The sequence below is a fragment of the Falco cherrug genome, chromosome 4 (assembly GCF_023634085.1).
Source record: "Falco cherrug isolate bFalChe1 chromosome 4, bFalChe1.pri, whole genome shotgun sequence".
Classification (NCBI taxonomy): domain Eukaryota; kingdom Metazoa; phylum Chordata; class Aves; order Falconiformes; family Falconidae; genus Falco; species Falco cherrug.
In genome coordinates this window covers 75,169,717-75,190,063 of record NC_073700.1, presented here as the reverse complement: position 1 = coordinate 75,190,063, position 20,347 = coordinate 75,169,717, and the positions used below count along the sequence as shown (strand labels likewise).

Here is a 20,347-nt window from a genome sequence, read left to right as displayed (position 1 = left end):
ACTGGGACAACTAGTAAGAACATGAGTTAATAAAAACCAAGACTAATACTAGATTAAGGGGCTTTATAAAGGGGTTGTATATGGGGCTTTCTTAAACAACAACAAACCCAGAAAAATTCACTTTTGCTATCAAGGGTAGTTCTAATGCGCTCTGATGTTGAAAGGTGCCTTAAAGACATTCTGGAAGGTTATTCTGGTCATCTCCTCAAGTGAGTATTTTGTTTCCACTGAGATACAATATGCTCTTTGAAGTTTAAATTACAATCTATACTACACATCACAGCCTGTACCCAAACTTGATGGGTTTTTCTCAGGTCTATATGTTTTTTACCTGATCAAGCAAACCACTTGTGTCTCTACTGAAGTTAAAATAACAAACACAAAGAGATCAAAGTACAACCATGAACCATCAGAGGCTGATTCATACTCTCAAAAGAAAATAACATGCTCTTCTAATCAATCGATGTTCTTTTCATCAATTTTAAAGGGAAACTGGCAGCTAAAATACAAGCCAAAATGCAAGATTAAAGCACTAGTGTCATAAAACTGCTATGTTTTCACACACTAAAACAAGAAAAAAAATCTCTATTGTAATTACTAAAGACCACTTGAAAATTGTATGACTTCAGATAAATCTGCTATTAGCAGGATTATTTCTAATAAGCAAAAAAAGAAAAATGTAGATATAAAACTATGCTGTCTTCAAGTTTCCATTCTTCAATGGTATATACCACTTAGACTATTTCCACATCAAACTCCTTGTCATTTTACATTTCCTATGGTTTTTATTAATAAGGACCACACGGCAGTAGGGGGAGGGTGGTAGTAGATGCTGAGTAGACCTATACCTTTACAACTGTAGTTTGTTGAAAGCTTAAAAAATATATTTTTCTGTATTGTTATAAAGCAGCAACATTGAAATGCAAGAACTACTGTTCTAGTTTGTAATTTATTTCTTTTCAGTGTTCCAGGCTGTTTATTTGGGAGAGTAGGTTACGTAGCCTTTGAAACTCTATAAAACTACTACTGAAAGGATCCGCTTGTGCCAGTACCATAAAGTTGAAGATGCAGTATGTATAGTGTTCTTAGCTCTGTTTTGCACCTCCTACTTACTTAATAAATACTAATACTATTTTGATAATTGCTAAATTAAATTGTATTAAAAATTATATATTACCCTGATTAATGAAGCCTTCACCCACAAAAGCATCACCAACGCTTTCAAAGTTTTTAAATTAGTTTTAATAGGTTTAAACTGTATCTGATTTTTGCAAACTGTAAGTAATTTAAGTGGCAATGCAAATGGTACAGTAAAGCTCATCCTCCAAACTCTCAAATCTCTTTGAAATCCCATTTGAAATTTACTACTTTGTTTTCTAGTATCAGTTCTCAAGCTACAATACTTACCCAACTAAGCCAACATCTGCTATAAGCTTCAAATCAAGACGAACAGTTCGCCTCTGACCTTTGCAAGGCAGGAAGTTTGTGGCCAAAGAGCCTCCAAGACCTCCACGAGCTGCTAGGAGTCTTTCTCCTGCTGCATTAAGCTCTCCTGAAAACAAATTCACTAGTGAAAAAATAATCCCCTGCTGTAGTTCGCTGGCGACTTTCCACTTGAATCTTTATCTGCTGTATGCTTCCTTGCAAAAGGTGCACACTCAGGGTCATGGTATTTTTCCTTCCTTGGAAACAAATGAAAGCAATCACACCCCGTATTCCCCTCTGTCATACAGTTAGCCATTTCAAGAACAGTGCTAAGTACAGGAAGGCATACTATGGTCAAGATGGCAGTTCTGAAGCCTCCAATACTTGAATTCAAGAATGCAAGGAAAAAATCTGCATCAATAGAGATGTGGCTACAGCAAACTCTTCAGATGATCTGTATTTTTTCATTAAGATGCAGGCTATATTATCTCCCTTTGGGTTAGAATGTTAGAACAGTTAAAAAAAAAAGAGAAAACTGCAACATATGAGTATGTAATTAATGAGTACCTTTAGGCATTGACATGCCTACACCACAAACAGTTCTTGCTGTACATCCAATTTTATTAAATAGGCAAATCAGAGTAATTTGTGAATTTAGTTTGAACTCTGAGCAGTATGAGAAGAAAAACTCTGAGAAACTGCCAAGGAAACACTGGAAGCTAGTCCAAGAGCACTGTATTGAAAGAGATCTTCCTGGTTACTATCAAGTACCACTTTTTTTGAAAGAAGAGTAAAAAACAGGTAAGTATTTTAGATAACCTTAAATGTTGACACTCAGCAAGGATCTTTATCTTTTAAGCAATATCATAATTCAGTAAAGCTGCAGACACTTGCCCGAGCGGACACATAACTTGTAAGATCATCAGTGATTCTGTGAAGGATCAGTATGGATTCCAGCCTTTCAACGCTTGTTTGCAAGGGCAATTTTCTTCCTGCTGCATACAGCGATACAAACCAACTACTACTAATTTCTGGAAGGGGTCCTTGCCTTGCCAACAGCTTCTACAGTGTACTTTTTGTCAACTCTTTGTCCAAACAAAGGAAAACACAGGCGTATTTTGCAAGATGCATAACCTTAGAACACCCCAGCATTATGTCTGATAGATACTATCAATAAATATGACAGTATTTACTAGGTACATTAAAGCAAAGAAAAAGTTCTTACCAATCTGCTTGCCATCATCACAAAGAACCGAAATTCCCACAGGCACATGAACTTCACAATCTTTTCCTTTTTCACCTTTTAGTGCTTGAACACTGGGAGAAATTAAACCAGGTTTAGTAACTTAAGATGACACTTTGCTTTCTGGAAAAGACACACACAACAACTTCCATCAGACTCTTACCTGCTGTTGGCTCCTGCTCCTGCTATAAATCGCTTCTGGGGATACCTGTCCCTAATGCTTTTTAAGGTAGTTCTTTCTCGGGCGACAAACCAGACATCACCGCCTCTTCCTCCTTCCCCGCCTAGACGAGGATAACCCATTCCACCAGTTCCTCCTCTCACATAGACCCGTAAGTTGTCTATGAAGTTGCCAAACTAACAAAACAACGGTTTCATATCAGTATTACATTTTGTTTACATTTCGTTTTGTAGAAACGTGTGCATCACTGCTCCGAGAGAACTCTGATGGCAATAACCAAAGTTCAGAAAACGGACATGCAACTCTCCCAACCCTCTCCTAATGAGCCAAACGCCTGGCACGTTCCCCCCGGCTGCGACCCCTGAGGCCCGGCGGAGCGGCCGGCGGGGAGGGGGCGAGGCACGGCCGCTTGGGGCCCGGCGCCCCCGGGCACAGCACGCCAGGGCCGCGGCGCCCGCCGCCTCCTGCGGGGCCGCTTCACGGAGCGGCACCTGGGGAGCGCGGGCAGCGCTGTGCCCGCAAGCCGCCGGGGGCCGCGGGTGCGCCCGAGGGAAGGGAAGCGGGCAGCGGCCGGGGACGTGACCGCGGGGCCACCCGCCAGCCCGCCCCGGGGAGGCCGGCACCGGGACCGCGTGTCCCCGCCAGCCCTTGCGCCGCCCGAGCCCTACCCGCACAGGCCTGCTATAACGCGGGGCCCGTCCCGCTCCCCGCGCCGCCCGCACTGACCTTCCGCAGCACCGCCCCCCCACACCGCACCATGGCGGCAGCCGCCGCCTCACGCCCGGGCCCGGCCTGCAGCGGCGGCGGGAGGGACGGGCCCTGAGGCGCGGCGCGGGCGGGCCCGGGCCCGAGGGATCTGTGCGGAAACCACGGGGCAGGAGGGCAGGCGGGCGGTGAGAGCGCCCGGGCCCGCCCGGCTACGGGCTGCGGCAGCGCGGCGTGCAGCGAACAGCCGCCCCCGCTCCGCCCTCAGCGGCCGCCGCCGTGAGAGGCTCGGCGGGGCCCTGTCCCGCGCAGGTGCGCACGCGCGGCCCTTCCCGCCCGCGGACGTGCCCTGGCGGGGCGGGGCCGTGGGCTGTGCCCGGGCGGGGCGGGGCGGGGCAGGGCGGGGCCGTGCCCGGGCGGGGCGGGGCGGGGCGGGGCCGTGGGCGCGGCAAGGGCCGGGCCCGGCTCGCGCCCACCTGCGGGCTCCGCTCCCGCCCCGCCCGCCCTCCGCCCATTCCCGGCCGCCCCGCGCTGTAGGGCCCGTCGGGGCGAGGGTGGCCCGGGGGCAGCGGCGGGGAGCCGGGCCCCAGCTAGCGGAGCCGCCAGGCCTGTGCCAGCCTAAACGATTCCATGAATCCACGATGCGCGGTCTCCAGCAGCGCGCTCTCCCAGGGAGCTGAGTGCCCACGAGTGACCTGTTGGCTTTGCGCAGGCGGTTGGGCCCCGTAAGGCTTGCCGGTCACATTGCGAACGTGCAGTCCCTCAAGAAATCGGGACCTGACTTCTAAACGATGCTAATTGTAAGGCTAAGGAACACCGTGTTGAAAGTACATGGCTTTGATAAGGCTTACAGCGCTGTGCGTCTTGTAAATGGTCACAGATGAGAAATTATTTTGTAAATCACAACGTTAGTAAGGTCAGAAGGGTAAAACTGGGGAAGAAATGCCCTCACGTTAGTTCTTTCACAATTCTTTATTTTGTAGGTAAGTAGTTTCCAGACATTTTGAGCGTATTTTCAGTGGGGATTTTTAAAAGCACAAATCCTCATGAAAAATAAGTACACTTCTGATCCTGACAGCCTTTCCACAAGCTCATACATTGCCAGTTGCACTTAGCTACTTGAGAAGAATCATTACCATTTAGAGTAATTTAATACTAGAAATATGTTCAACAATGGATTTTATCTGTTAGATAATTAAAACAGTTTAGAAAACAGTGGTGTGCCATATACATGCTAAATGGCCCCACGGAACATGTAAGCAGTATCCAGGGTGTATCACAACATGTGAGTGTTGTCCAGTGCCATTTTAAGAATGTAAATTTGGTTTGGTTGGTTGGTTGGTCATAGTTGCTTCATGGCCTAGGACACAAGATTTGGAAACTGGATTTGCAAACATTTGCAAAATAATAGTTACCTGTTTTGATTCTTCTGCATATTATTGTTTGGTCTTAATGTTTGCTGTAATTTTGCTTTATTTTGTACACTGTAAAAGTTAGGGCAAACCTACATTTAAAAGACCTACCTATATATAGTTCTATGTAGTCGTTGGTTAATTAGGGCAAAGGAACCTTCAATGTGCTAAAATTTTAGACATAAATTAGGAAAATAATTATTTTTATAAGTAGTCAGGGAAGAATGAATAAAAAATCCAAATTCCTAATCCCATGCTTTTCAGTTGACCCACACTTCTCTCTGACTTACAAAAGCAAACTGTTTACTTTGCAACTGGGCTGCTCAGAAGAAGGTACAGAAGAAGAGTGGCTGTCATTCAGAACGATTATTTCTGATGGTCTTCATGAATGAATAAAATAGTAGCGTACTTCAATTGAATACAATTTTACAAGATACCACCGTATGAAATGTTTTTGTGTGTGTGTGTCTGAAGTGTCATATTCCATGGGATTTTTTAGTAATATTTTTAGAAGGCCTTAGTCCCCTTTATGAACCTTTTCTTTCCACCTACATGTACAGAAAAAGTACGTTCGAAAGCTTTTCACTCTGCTATTACTAACCCGTTTTTTCCACTGTTCCATGTTATTTTTACTATTCAACTACATATTCTGTTTCAGCTAAAAATACTTTTAATTTCTACCAACTGGACATGCTTGTATCATGCTGTTACAGAATTTTTAGAGCATGAGATTTTTCAGTGATACAGATGGGAGAACAGGAGAAGACGTGACTGTTATCTAGTGAGTCTACAATTCTTCGGATTCAAAGTATCCCCTTCCTCAGTGACAAAGCAGTTTCACCACGTGGAGAGATGCAAGATGGATCGCGTGAATGGCAGAGCAGAAATTGTTAGAGCAGCAAACCCTGCAAAACTCCATGTCATTCTTTCAGATCGTGGGGACTACATCTGCAGTTCTGAAATAGCTGGTGTGTAAAATCTACCAGCGAGTGTTTTGAACAGATCTATTAAGAATGTTATGACTGGAAAATAGCAAACATGGGTCTGGCCTTGTACTTGAGGCATTTAACTGAGGGGTCCTTGCTGAGGGGCTTGTTGACTGAGACTCTTTCTGTACTCGGTGGCAAGAGGTCTCTCCAGAAGACAAGCCACATCATGAATGGCTCCCTGTGGATCCCTGTCTCTCTCTGTCAAGTCTTTGAAGTTAGGTGGGCTGAACTTGGACTGTAATTGCTTATCGTTGAAAAAGAAGTGACCTAGCTTGCAGGGGAACGAAGACAGTGGGTTGATTGACGTTGATAATACGCAGCTGTGGCCTTGCTTTGACCATGTGCAGCTATGATCCTACAGCAAAGTGGTTAAATAGCTCTGAGGAGTGTGAGAGAGAAACCCATACGGAACAGAGTCAAAGAGGAGTGTGGTCTGGCCTCTGAAGGATGGCAAAACAGCATGGATAGTAGAGTTTGACCGATGGTAAAGCTTTTTGCTGCTTGCTATTTTGTCTTGTGTTATTTCCTGACCGCTGTAACTTAATTGCAATACTAGCTAACCACAGACCCCAAAGCCTCATCTCAGTCTCATGCAAAGCTTTGGAAAAGCTCAGATTTTCTGTATTAATACCCTATTGATAAACCTTTGATTTGGTATCACCCAGGAAGGAATGAGAATGTGGGGGTTAGGATGATAGATGTCATAAAGTGAGATAGCCACAAATAAGGTTGAAAAGGAAGATGTCAGGCTTAAAGTGTTGGCTTTAGGGTTATCTTATTCGATACAATTTTATCAAATTTCCTACAAAAAGTAAGAGCATTCTGATGAAGTTTGGTAAAGATAAATACTTAGGAATCTGTGTAAGTACAGAGAGTATCTCAGGAGGTGTATTTCATTTGAAGTGGGGAGGTATTAATGTCATTTTTTAGGGCCCTGATTAAATCTCACTTGGGGTACTATGAAAACTTCTGGTTAATTGTTCTACAGCTGAGCTAAGGTTGAACTGAAAGAGGGAAAGAGGGAGGTTAGGTGCATCATCAGGGAGCTTGAGAGCCTTTCGTACAAACAGTTTTTAGGATGGCTAAGCTTGTTTACCTCAATAAAACAAAAACAGAGGAGATATGAGTGCTGTCTATAAATATATCAGGCAAGTAAACATGAAGGATTTAAACCATTAAATTTGCAGGGCAATGTTGACACAAGTACAAACAGATATGTACTATTCATTAATATATCTGACGATTAGAAGAATGTTTCTAGTCATTACAACGATCAAATTTTGAAGCAGCTTTGCTGTGGAATTAGTGGGAGCAAAAATATACCTGCTTTTAACATGGGGCTTGATAAATTTATGAGACAATTATACAACAGAGCTTTCCATAGTGGCAGGGAACTAGGCCCTATCATTCAGGTGGACCTTTCTGTTCTGTGTTACCATGCCAATTCATATACAAACAGCAGAACATTTTGTCCAGATTTATGGTTCGTAATGTGGGAAGGACTTGTCAGTCCAATCTGAATAGTAGGCAAGATTCAGAAATCTTTATATATGCAAAAGTTAGGTTGTGCTACTGTGACTTCAGTAAAGCATACGATGTTGGCATTAGATAGGAAAGAATAGAAAAAAAGGAGATGAGCAAAAGAACTTTTAAGTGAGACAAAAAAAGTGCAGGGAAGTTGCAGATGGCAAGGAGGTTATCAGCAAAGTTCTTAAAGGATCAAGTCATAGGCCCTGAGCTCTCCTTGGATACCGATACAAGTATAGGCCAAATTACCTCCTGTTTTCGTGCTTTGTTCTGTTTTTGTGGTGCAAACAGTTTGAATGTAGTACTGTTGAATTGTTGTGACTGAGAGCAGCTGGGTCTGTAGCTTGTTGACTTATCAAAGCCTTATATTCAGTGTGCTGAACTTCCTTAACACACAGCAAGAGGTCCGGTCCAACAACAGGCTAATGTGTAGACTGGTTCAGAGATGCTAGAACTACTAATGTTAATTCAACTCAAGTAATCAGTCCAAACTCAACCTCGAAAAAGAGAAAGACAGAAAAACTAGTCTCCTATGTATGCTTGAGTTGAAGGTGTTAAATCTGTTGACATAATACTAGATTTATTTCAGCACTGAGCAAGCCCCTGCCAACAACTCATACCAGCAGGGAAATGAGCAACATTTAATTTGAAATGTGCCATTTTGCATTCTCTGGAACCTTTTATACCAGTAAGTACATGATCACACATATAAGATGCTAAAAATTACTGAAACTGAGCCATTTAAAACTCTGAAGTTTGAGGATATTTAGAAGGTTTGTTTACTTGGCTTCAAAAATAAATCTGGTCACCTGAAGAGACTCTCTGTTTTTCCAGGTCAGCACTGATTCTTATCAGCTTTTCATTTTGTTTTGCGTTGGCAATTCAGTCACTAGCGGGTGTGCCATACTTGAACCAAAGTAACAGGGCTGTAGAACATGATGCTCTTATTCCTTTGCTTCAGACGCAGCTGATCAGTGATGCAGAGGGTGACTCAATTTGTTTTTTCAGTTGAATCCTGTTTACGTAAGAGTGTGCAGATGTATAGTCACAGAGGTATCTATAACTCAGCCATACAGAAGGCTGATAACATTTTAAAGCTTTCTAGACTGATTTATATGTAGCCAATGCATACGCTGAGTTTCATACTAAATAATGTTTCAGTTCCTGCTCTTTCTGTTCTTATTGTGTAATTCACATACTTGTATATGATTGCTTGAAAATCACAAGGGTACTGCTACATCAAATCATGGTTCTACAACTCTGTTTCTTTTCTCTCGTGATATAAATCACTAGGTAGTGTGCTGTCTCTAAGAGTGCTAACTCTAAGAAGCAGCAGCCATAAAATCTCTGTCTACAATTTTAAAGCATCCAGCAGCAGGGTTTTTTTAAATTTGTACTTTATGTGCTGGTTTTCTTAGCCTAGAGAAGAGCTAACTACGATGGAAATATTTTTAAATTAAGCTGAAATATTTTAGCAACATAGCTTTATTTTCAAGCGGAGTTGAAATAATTAAATACAAGTACATTTTATTTCTTTGCCTTTCTAAACATGCACACAATGGTTCATAGCAATGCTGGGAAGCTGGCATAAAGGCCTTTGTAGCTGAAAGAACTAACTACACCAACATATCCAAGGTCCAGATGTTCTAAAAATTTGATTTGTTACTTCTACAGTTTTGTTTAAAATTTTTTTTAGAGATTTAACCAATGCCAAGGATATACTCTTCAGTACAATAAAGTGCCACTAGATGGAGGCACCTCAACTGCAATAATAAAAAGAATAAGCAGAAGTACAACGGTTCAAAACTCATGCTGTAGGAAAACTATTGATGTTGGAAGAATTTTGAGGGAAACATTTTATTTTGCCTAAGTTTGGTTATCAATTGAAAAACGCAAAATCACAGAAATAGCCGCTTTTGTCCTTAATCCCATGTCATAAAACTCACTGTGTGAAACAGCTGTGCCGGAGTTTGTGGTTTACATGTGGTATATCCTGCATCTTTTGAATTCTTCCTGAACCTCTGCAAAATGGAGAGCACAACACAGTTTTCGCCTAAATTCCATTTATATTTAGGTACTAGCTGAAAAAAACCCCTGCTTTCCCAAGTACGTGGACAAGGTCTCTGGTTTTAAAGGGCTTTCACCTGCAACCCAAGCTTTTATGTAGCTTTCAGGTACTTTTTAGATTTTATGAAGCTGGTCACAGGTTGAGTTTGCTTGACCTTACCTGTCCTGAAACAGAAATCATACTAACAATGCTTACCTAGTAAGCATGATCAGTGTCTCTCTTCATGGTGCTTCTGTCCTACAAACTTCATGGAACATCCTGCAGGGTTATGGGTTGTCAATAATCTTGATCTCTGTCAATTTAAATTAATGGGTTCCTCCTTCTGGGTGGCATTGTCCCATAGGTGATGATCCCTTAGTGCTTGACTGACAAAGATGCCTAATAGCATAAAGGAAAGTGAAATATGAAAGAGCCTTCAGAACAATTTTCACCTGAATAGATTCCTAAGAGAAGATTGTTGATGAGGTGTCACTTTAAAAATAATTTTTTATTTGAAAGTATTTTCCTAAGAAAGATAGGTTCCTTAGCACTTTGATTTCTGTAATTGTACTCTGGGAATACTTAATTTTAAGATTAAAAATGGTTAATTTATTAATTAGATTAGGAAATGCAAGAGGAGCGTGGTAAAAATAAATCTGTAGGATGAAGAAAAAGGATTGAGGGTTTCTGTCAGTGGCTGTTGGGGTAGAATGAAATCACCATGTGCACCAGTATCCTGTGCTACTACACCTAGATATTTTAAGTGGGAATTAACGGACAAGAAGGAATTGTTGCAGTGGCCAAGCAGATGTGCAACTACCCACTCCTTTACACGCCTTTAAATGTCTTTGAAATTTTGACTGTTTCACTGTGAGATTGATCATGCCAATACATTCGATAGTGCATAAAGCAAACTAAAAGAGGAAAAGCTTTTCTTCGCTTGAAAACTTACTGAAAGCTATTTTGATAAGTGATAAGAAGGAGCTTTCTTAAAGGTAGGTTCCTTGTACAGCTTTCCTAACAGTTTAATCTCCTTGGTTATGAATGCTGCTTTAGAATTTCAAGGAGTAATTACATTTAATACAGCTTTAGTTCCTTTCAATGATACAAAGAGTTCAGAGATAAGGTAACTATATTCCAGTTTTCTGGATGCTTTCTTCTATATAGCTGTGTAGGTTCAAGCATGGCTTACTTTTCTGAAACAAGATTTTGAAATGGTGTTTACTTGCTTAGCTGAAAAGGCTTCAAGAAGATAGCTAGTTATTCTGAATGTTGTTGTATTTGCCTTTAAGTACTGTATGTATTGTCTTCATAGCAGAAATTATTACATTTCCACTTGAAAGGACAGGCTGTTCCTGTCATGTTGTGCTCCACCAAAGCATGTTGTGAAACCCTAACAGACCCAATTTTACTACATATTTGTCCTGTGTTCTCATCAGCTATGCATGCCTGCCTTCAGAGAGAGGAGGTTCTCTGGAACCAGGACTGTTATCAGTTTTACATGCTGGGGTGCTTCAGACATCATTATTCTGGGTACATTGTTTTTCATATATGATAATGTACCATACAGAAAAATAAAGTTCAAATTATAGTCCTGAGCTGCTGAGTGACACTTGAATTCAAGAAAGGAGCAGCTGCCATTTAATTACATCAGCCCTCTCCTGCTGTAGAGCAGACTGTTCCTCCAGGCAACATCTTGTACAGGAGAGTTACTGATGTCAAACTATACATGCAGCCTTGGAGAGAGCTGCTGGTTTTGTGTATAGGTTCAGTGGAGTTTGATTTCTACATGGACACAGTGCTGCAGAGTGATGTGATTTTCTACTGTGTGACAGATGCAGCATTTTAATTATACTTTGATCAGTAGTCTTTTGAAATTTTACGTCTTTTCTTTAAATAGGAGTGAAGCTGTGGGGGAGCCCAAGTTGTGCCAGTGCCTCAGATACCTGACATTTGCTGTAAACCTTCCAACAGCCTTTACAAAGTAATAATTTCTGTGAGGCTGTCACAGAAATGACTTTTGGAGCACTTGTTCTTAAGTACCACTGTGGTACCACTGGCACTGGGCCACAGGAACTCCCAGCCCTTTTCTTCTGACAAGAGCAGTTTCCAGTCCTTGGTAGGTAAGGAGGAAGTAAAACAACTTCCTTCCATTATATGCAATATGAAAAGGGCTGGGACATCCCTTGTGAAGTAGTTCTCAGGTTATGAACTCTTCTTCTGTGTGGCGGTGTGCTCCCCCCCATCCTGACCTTTGTTTCTGTGGCAATGCTCAAGTGATAACCACCTGGGGGGTCAGAATGGATGTGTCTGGTTGCGATGCGGGGGCGGGGGAGCAGATAACAGCATGATAACCAAGGGCTAATTTGAGGTGCCCACCTAACAGTGCTGGTCGAGGTCCAGCTCAAGCCAAGTGTGAAAGAAACTGACTCCTGTATTCAGTATGCAGATGTGACTGAGTCAATTATCCACTCCATAAATAACGGACAGCCCAGGGCCTGTGGGGCTCTCCTGCATGGCAGCGGGCTGCACGGCAGGACCTCCCCTGGAGCAGGGACACCTCTCAAGATACTCCTCAAGGCTGAGATTCCTCGAGGCTGAGATTCCTCGCCGAAACAGTTTCTCGGTAGTGATTAATAGCATTAATAGGTGACTTAATAGGTGATTAAGAGCTAAACTTTGGAATCTTAGCTAAGTGGTATAAGAGATTGATTGCGCACGTATAGTCCTTTAGATATAAACTGCTGACCGAGTCTGAAACCAAGTCTGGATCCAATCTCCCCTCTGAGGAGGAGTTCGGAACGCCAGGGGGTCCTTTCTGCACCTCATGGCTCAGTGGGAGGGTCTCCCTGACAGTTTTGTCTGACTCTGCCCTCTGTGCAGTAACTAATGAAGCGTTCCTTGCCATCGAATCTTGTTAAACCACTGTTGCATTTACTATCAGACTTGGTTAAATCACTGTGTTATACCAATAAACCTGTTGCTGCTTCTCTCTTACACGAGTGAGTTGTGTCACTCCCATCTGCGGCGTTGCCTTGCACAGTGATGAGCTGTACTGAGACACCAATGAAGCAGAGAACTTCAGTATTTCAAATCCAGCCCTTCAGTGCAGAGGTGGGCACAGGAATCCTGAAACTGAGGCATGCTCGATGGCATTGCCATTTTTCATAACTGTTATTGTTGCATATCCCAGCTGTAGGAATTTGTGATGTAAAAAGAGGCAGATACCTATGGAGTTATAATGACATCAAACCCCAGCGCACTGGAAAGAAGCACAGAATTTTAGTGTATTTGCAAAAATGCTTTGAGTTTAATGATGTTAGTTGCTGATGATTTTACTTTGGCAGACTTTGAATATGCTCTAGTGCCTTTGAAGGTGAAAGACTGATGACCTTCCTTGATAGAGGAAGTCTCCTTGGAGAGTTTAAAAAGCATGTATGCAATGTATGAGGAGTTCTCAAAAATAATCCGCATTTTAGAATATGACCCAATCAATTTTCCTTGGTGATCTAAGAGGTGATTTGAATGTACATGTTGAGAAATCTAAGCTTTAATTATGCAAGACAAAATAGCTGTAATAATCCTTACCCTTATATAATTCAGTTTTGGGCAACCTGTCCTGGATTAGGCACAACAGACACCTCAGGGTCCAGAAATCCAGCTCACTGGGTGTGGAGCTGTGAGGACTGAGGGAGAAGCAGAACTGCAAATTTATGGAAAGAAGTTTGTCCTTAGGATGAGACTTTGCACTAGTAGATCATCTTCCATCAATGGCCTTTTACAAATTCTAATGCTCTGGGTTCCCTGACACTCTTGTCAATTAAAATGGTGGTTTTACCCTCATTTTACTAGCAGGATATAGAAGTTATTTTGTATACTGTACTGGGTTTGGCTTGGTTAACCCAGAACATACAGACAGGTGGAAAATCTACAGCAGCTGGACAAAAGCTATTTTTGATCTTAGAATTCTGATGAGACATCACAATGGTTTATCATAAGAATTCATATGAAAGAAAGAATTAGAAATCTAATTAAGCTCCTTCATAAGCTTCTGTCTCTCACAGAAAACAGAGCTCTTCTAAATGTGAGCCTAGTTCCTTGGCATAGAAGATAACTGGCCAGGAACAAAACATCAGAAAACAGGTTTTTAACAGCTGGCACAGCTGGGCTGCTGCTGGCTGGAAGGTGTGGGATGTGAATTCTGGCTCTGGCACCAGCCTCTGGAGGGGATGCTGTCAAGTAAAAGTAAAATAGCATCGAAAACCTCCCTGGCAACCAAATTATAGGAGATCTTAAAAAACAATGTAAAACAGATCTCAAGTCGGGGAGTTTCTGCAAAAAGGGAGCTGGAATAGTGGATGCACTTATATAAATAAGCCTATAAATTCTGGGCTGTACATCCGTTTCACATTATTTTGAAATGTCTTTGATGGGCGCTTGTTCTGGTGGGCAGCCAGGATTGCTGATGGATTTATAAAATGAGGAGATCGTTCGTGTTACTGATTTGGAGAAAGATTTGCTATCCACTGTATTTCCCTTCTTCTGACAGCCCCCTGCCTCTCCCCTCACCGAACACAGCCAGGCAGCCGTACAGGCGCAGTGCCTGCAGGTGGGACCCCAGCCCAGGCTGGGCTGACACTGGTGCCTGCTGCAGAAGGAGGTGGGGCTGCCACAGCCACAGCCCCCCCGCCTTTCCACTGCCCCGAGTCCACGCTGCTGCTGCTGCTGCTGCTTCGCCAGTGGCAGAGCTGTCCCTGTGCAGTGTAATCCTGGCACCCTCAGAGCGTCCAGCAGCTGCCCAGCACTCGCAGCCCTCTCATGAATTTCTTTCTTTTTCTCCAAGTGGCTGACTGCTGTTGTGTCAAGGCTGCTGCTTTCCACCTCCTGGCAGAAACGCCGTAAGTATAACTTCTACCGCGGCGTGTTAGTTACTGCCTTTGTGAAACTCGCCTGTCTTTTACTGAATAGTAGGAGTTATGAGTTCAGAGTCTCTGTGAGGCTTGTTGGTCTCTGCTCCTGTCTGAGGTGTTCAAGTGGGCCCTTAGCATTTTAGTTCTTAGCTGGAATGAAACATCAAATCAAAACGGCTCAGAATGTTGGTGGCTTCCCGGCTGCCGCTTTTGTTCTTGGTGGCTGAATTGCTAGTGTGTCCTTTAAATGCTGATGCCTGGTGAAGTGGGAGTGAGAAGAGAAGCATTTCCATCCTTGCCTGTTTCCCAGAGCCAGTTTTCTAACAAGCCAAGGAAGAGAAACTTTAATGCATGTCCATAAACTCTGAGGATGCTGAGGCAGGTAATCCTGCTGAAATGTAACTAGCAGGTGAAGTTTTAGAAAGGACTTATGTCGGGGGGTATCTGTCTGTCTCATTCCCTTGAGCCCTGAAGGTGAGGTAAAGGAGTACATGAGTTTATGGACCTCGGGTGGCTGTAGCAGTGTAATAGCATATTTAAACTAAAAAATAATCCAGAACCCTGTGGCCACAGCAAAAAGGCCTGTTTCAAGCTGTCCTGTCTCCTGACCCAGCTTGATACAACTGTGAACTCCATGGTGTCACCTCGACTCTGTCTTCTCATAGACAGTTCACATATATGTTGTATTATCTGTGGATTATCCTCTCTAATTGCACCCCTAGGAGTTGCAGGGAGGACGTCGGTGTGTTAACTCTTCGAAGACATAGACTAACTTTTCATATTGCCAGCATCCAAAGATCCTCTGAGTGGGAGAGCACACTTGCAATTCTGGCCAAGTTCCCAGTAAAATCTGCACAGTTGCCCAAAAGATTGTCTTGTATCTGAACAAAACCTGGCATAATTTTGTAATTGTATTTTACATTCTGGATTGGAAACTGTGGGAATGACCATGGTATCAACTATTTGACATAGAATTGATTCAGGACACCAAAATAAGGGGTACTATTTGACAGTCTTGACTGTCATTTTTTCCTTCAGACTTCTTCCTGTGCTCGCTTGTCCTTTTTTTGTTTTCCTCTTTCCTCTCCTTTTCCACTGTATTTTATCTTGACAGGAAGGACTGATAAAAAAATTTCAGGTGTTCTAGTGATGTTCTATCTAAACCTGCTTTGAGCGTATGGAATATACATCATAGGGAAACTGCACTTTTCCCAGAGGGAATCCTTGTATAATAATGATTACATGTTCTGTCACATTTTAAGTTCTCATTATGCTTCCTCTGTTATTTTTTTCCACTCCAGTTCTCCAGATAGTTTCTGTGGCTTGCATATATGCCAGAAATAATTGTGCCAAAAGTTTATTTTCTAACATAAGCCAGAAGGAAATCTGCCTTTTTCTGGTCTTGCACAGCTACTGAGTGAGTTCATAACCTGCCTACGCTCACCCAATACAGTGGAATGGTCTGGTTTACTGTTCCTTCATTACCACCTTTCTGAGTTGGACTGTTCCATGAAAGATTGCCTATTTATAACTCTGTTTCTTGTTTGCAATCATTTAGAATAGCATATCACTAGGATTCCTTAAGCATCTGCTATTAATCTGATTTTACTGATGATCCAAACACAGGAGTTTAAGGGAAGAAGCCTTGAGATCGAGCAGTTCTGACATAGGCTACGGCCACTTCAAACTTTCTGCTTCAGGTTTTCATGTTCTAAACAGCATTAACAATTTCTAGGTGCCAATCTAGCTCTGGTCTTAAGGTTCATTGACTAATTCGTTTCCATGGTTTAGAAAGAAATGTTTTTCTGTATATATGCATAAATTTTCTCTTGGAGTATCCTTCAAAGTTATGTGAGAATGAACTACATAATGGGCAGAACCACTGTAATTTTATACACTTTATTTCAGGTATCTTGAAGCATGGAATCTGTATGGAAACGAAGGTGGTATCTTCAGCTGGGCTGTATATTGATACTGAATTTGGTTTATGCCAATCTAGACTACCAAAAAGAAACTCCTCCAAGCCTGGGTCAGATTGACCATCAGTGCTGGGAGGTGTCGTCCCATGAGTTGGTGGAAATGAAGAAACTCAAGGTAGCGGATACGGTCATTGCTCTCTGGGACTTCATGATGTTCCTAAAGGAATCCCCTAAGCCCAAGCACAATGACCTCTTCAATGATCTAGCTCAGAACTTCTGGGACATGTATGTAGACTGTGTGCTCTCAAGATCTCATGGAATGGGCAGAAGACAATTAACTCCCAGATTTTCTTCCACGTACTCACATAGAACTTTAGAAGGTAACTGTAGGATATGGTGTTTATGTACAAACATTAAACTGAACCACTGTTCCATCCTCATCCTTGATTGTTTAGACAACTCAATGCAGTAATTTCTAGTTTTCTGTCTCTAATTGTCAAAACTCTTTGCATCTTTCAGTGGTAGCTACTTTCACAAAACATGAGTCAAAGGTAGTTAGGGCACTACATTTCTACATTTAACACTGTAAGAAATGTTGGGTGTGCTTGTGGGAGGGTGTGGAAGTGCATGCTGCATTCTCTGTTTAATCACTGTGTGCATACAAATGATATTACAATACTAAAAGTTTCCTGGATTTGGACTTCCTTCAACTTTGGGGAATCACCCCTCTGTGAGAAAGGAAGCTCAAATCCCTGACCACTTGAACACCTGCTCTTCCCATTAAAACTGTTGACACACAATGTGATCTCATGGTCACTGTGAATCATCAAACAGTGACAAATTCTGGTCATTGTGGTCTGGGATGAGTCTGAACAGGGATCATAGAGGTGATTGGCTTTACATCTTATTAACCAGTCCTAGATCTGTTGGCTTCCTTCCTCCTCAGTAATAGACAACAGTCTTTTGATGTACCTTTAGATGTTTTAGGTTTCCAGGTTGAACATGGCAATCATATAATCCTAACATTCCTAACCATATTGCTTGGAAAATAACTACCTTTCTTTCATAATCTTGCAGGATCTGCTTTTACCAACCCATTTTAGGCCAAAAGGGGAGAAAATGAAGATACCTTAGCAAGGCAACAACAAAATGAAGGAGGAAAAAAGCACAGCATATACTGTAGATGCCCAGATAAATCCATTGGCATGGTTCAACATTATTTTCCCTCTTCTTTGTATAAAGTACTTAATCACTGCTAAACTGATAAGTACGTGAGCTCCCACATTGTTACTTTTGCTTTCCTGTCTTGCAATCTACCAAGGCTGCCTTTTTCCCACTGCATGTGTGAATGCTTGTGTGTTTTGAGTCAACACCTTAGTTCTCTCAGGTAAGCTTGTAAGTCTGAACCAGTGCTGTATTTTTGTAGAGGTTCATCTTTTCCAATACTTTTAATTTTGATGGAAACCCAATATATTTTTATACATTAAGCAATGGAGAAAATGTCAACGGTCACTTTATATGGTGTCTCGCACATACAATCAATTTTATGTTTAAGAACTACAAAAAAGTGTGACATCAAGCTAAAGGGAAGGATTATGCTAATTGTAATGTCCTGTGCAGTCTAAACTTTTTATTTTATCACTGCTTAGTCTAGGCTATGGATTGATTAAAGTATTTTTCTATGCAGCAGGGTCTGAATAGTAGTCATTCTTTTTGTCTATTAATATTATTTGAAAAACCACTACTACATGAAGAACTACTTTGTGCAAGACTACTCTTTATTTACACATTCACACAGGTAAATAAGGTGATACCATCCTTCCCTGTCATAGCAGGCAACATCACAGTTGAGAAGAGACCCATGCATTGAGTGGTTTGAAAGAGCGAGAGACTGGCTTGGCTACTGCTCCCATTATGAGAAACCACCCAGCAAGAGTAAACTAATTTGGGGAGATTAACCATCTAGTTAATCCATTTCTCCTGAGCACAGAAAGCCTGAGAACAAATGGGAACACTCAGAGAAGCTGACTGTTCTCTGCTTTACTCCTTAGACAATGCGGTTTGTTCAGTCCCTGTTGTGTTCTAGCCTTTTATGAGATCCCAACTGGGTTTAATTATTGTAGGAAATGTTTCTTACACAGTAACAGCATATAAACCTTCGTAAGGAACAAGAGATCCATCCCACATAATGCCTAGTTCAGATGTAGTTTGTACAATGCCCAACAATTCTCATAGATTTTTAAATGATCATTTCGATAAACACAATATTGAACTGCATCTTGTAAAATAAATCTCCTACAGTATTCAGGAGAGGGTACAAAAGGAGTGAGAAATTTCTTACCTGTAAATATCACTGTTAAGTTCCTGATACAAAAAATATTTTAAATACGCCCTTTCTTTTGAGCAAACAGAGGGAGTCATGACTCCCCCAAACCCAGGAGTTGCAGGAATTGATGCATTATGATGAGCAGCTATTTGAGAGCCATCGTCTAATCTGTTCCAGCAATATTGTTTATAAAATGTACTGTATTGCATTTGCAACAAATAGTGTCTTAACTTTCATTAACCAGATAAATAAATTCCCCTTGTTCATACTTTTAAGTAATTGTATTCATCACCTACAGAAGTGTAAAACTGTAATATAATTTTAAAGGTAATGTTCCCTGTATTATTGATCTTTTAATGGATTGCCAGAGCAAGGTATCCTATGCAGTTTTAAAAGCTCCATCCTTTCTCAGACTTTAAGTATTTGTTTTAATTGGTTTTCTACATGCGACAAAGGTGCCTAGCAGCTATCATAATTGGCTCCAGAATACCTGAACAATGTATTGCTACAGTCAATCTGTAGTGTCTGCAAAAGGGGCAGGTGATACAAATAACAGTAACATAGTGATTTAAAGAACGAAGTCAAAATTTCTTAGTGCCTGAGTATCCTTTATTGGCAACGCTGGATGCATGGGGGATCCTTCCGCCTAACGTGCATGTTTAAAGTAACTAATTATCTTATATTTATACAATAAAACAATGAATATTCAATTAATGCCTATACATAGTCATTACCTAATCCCGCCTACTCTCACTTCATATGTTAATTAGATTATCAGTCCTCTGGGCTTGTGCATATTCCTCCAAGAATTGTGGGCAGGGGTCTCTGGGAGGAAGGCCATAGGTCTTCTTCACGGTGTACTTTTCACCTTTTGTCTGGTATGTGATGATCTTGCCAGTTTGCAGTGTTCTTATCGGTCTGAGCTAATTTATGCCCTTGTCAACCATCTGTTTCTTCCGCTTGTTTTTTTTAATTGCTCCCTCTAGATAACTTCTAAGCAGGCCCCTTGTTAGAGAAAGTTAAAGAAAGAGAAACAGACTCCTTCTCTGATCAGTTATTTCATTAATTATTTCTTTCAGACTATGGTTACATGACCTAATTACTACACCTACATTTTTGAGTAAATATAAGTTCTTAGCCTTGGTACAGGGTTGTACAGAGGATTTCATAGCAGCTTTTGTTGTGCAACTATTAATTTCATTAGAATATATTTCTTATATTCGTTATACTTTAACTACAAGGCTTATTCTATCCTAAAGTGAATTCATGCAGTATCATTAGCAGAGCAGCAAAAAAAATTGCATGTGGACATACCTGTTTTATTTATGACAGTCATGGAGAGCCAGCTGGCTACCCCTGGGGTGTCTACAAGAAGAATTAACAGCAAGTGGGATGATCTTTTCCTGCACCAGTACTCCATGCTCCCTCTCTTTCCGTCCCTGGGTTACAGCAGGAACAGCAAGCCCAGTTTCCTTGGGTTCCCCCAGCAACAGCCTGACCATGGTCCATGGCTGACCGGAAAAATCAAATGCTGTCTATGCTGCTGTGAAGTCTTGTGTTAGTGTTAATTTGTGAAGTATAAATGTAAGCATTTCGGGAAATTCTGTTCCCTTCCTTCTCCAGTCTTTTATTAAAATTAACAAGAGCATTTGCAGCTACTTGC

The 20,347-nt window shown here is 41.7% G+C and overlaps 2 protein-coding genes across 3 annotated transcripts in view; one reads left to right on the top strand and one right to left on the bottom strand.

Annotated features, from left to right (window-relative positions):
• LOC102057437 (GTP-binding protein 10) overlaps window positions 1-20,347 on the bottom strand; it is a 59,655-nt gene that overhangs the window by 9,104 nt on the left and 30,204 nt on the right. Inside the window, exons 1-4 of one of the 2 annotated variants that reach the window (XM_055708925.1) lie at window positions 3,576-3,864; window positions 2,832-3,025; window positions 2,651-2,742; window positions 1,408-1,552 (exon numbers count right to left, since the gene is read on the bottom strand). In XM_055708925.1, coding sequence (XP_055564900.1) covers window positions 1,408-1,552; window positions 2,651-2,742; window positions 2,832-3,025; window positions 3,576-3,608 — 464 coding nt within the window. In that variant the 5' untranslated portion in view covers window positions 3,609-3,864. Of the gene's footprint in view, window positions 1-1,407; window positions 1,553-2,650; window positions 2,743-2,831; window positions 3,026-3,575; window positions 3,865-20,347 lie in introns of those variants that run through there. The other variant, XM_027800860.2, reaches the window with a different exon arrangement.
• FAM237B (family with sequence similarity 237 member B) lies at window positions 16,360-17,461 on the top strand. Its single transcript, XM_055708926.1, has 2 exons — window positions 16,360-16,738; window positions 17,436-17,461. The coding sequence occupies exons 1-2, from the start codon at window positions 16,360-16,362 to the stop codon at window positions 17,459-17,461; spliced, it is 405 nt and encodes a 134-aa protein (XP_055564901.1).

Excerpts from the sequence above, each read along its gene's own strand:
- FAM237B (XM_055708926.1), top strand. The coding sequence starts at position 16,360 with ATGGAATCTGTATGGAAACGAAGGTGGTATCTTCAGCTGGGCTGTATA. Across the intron at positions 16,739-17,435 it reads CTCACATAGAACTTTAGAAG|GATCTGCTTTTACCAACCCA; the intron begins GTAACTGTAGGA and ends ATAATCTTGCAG.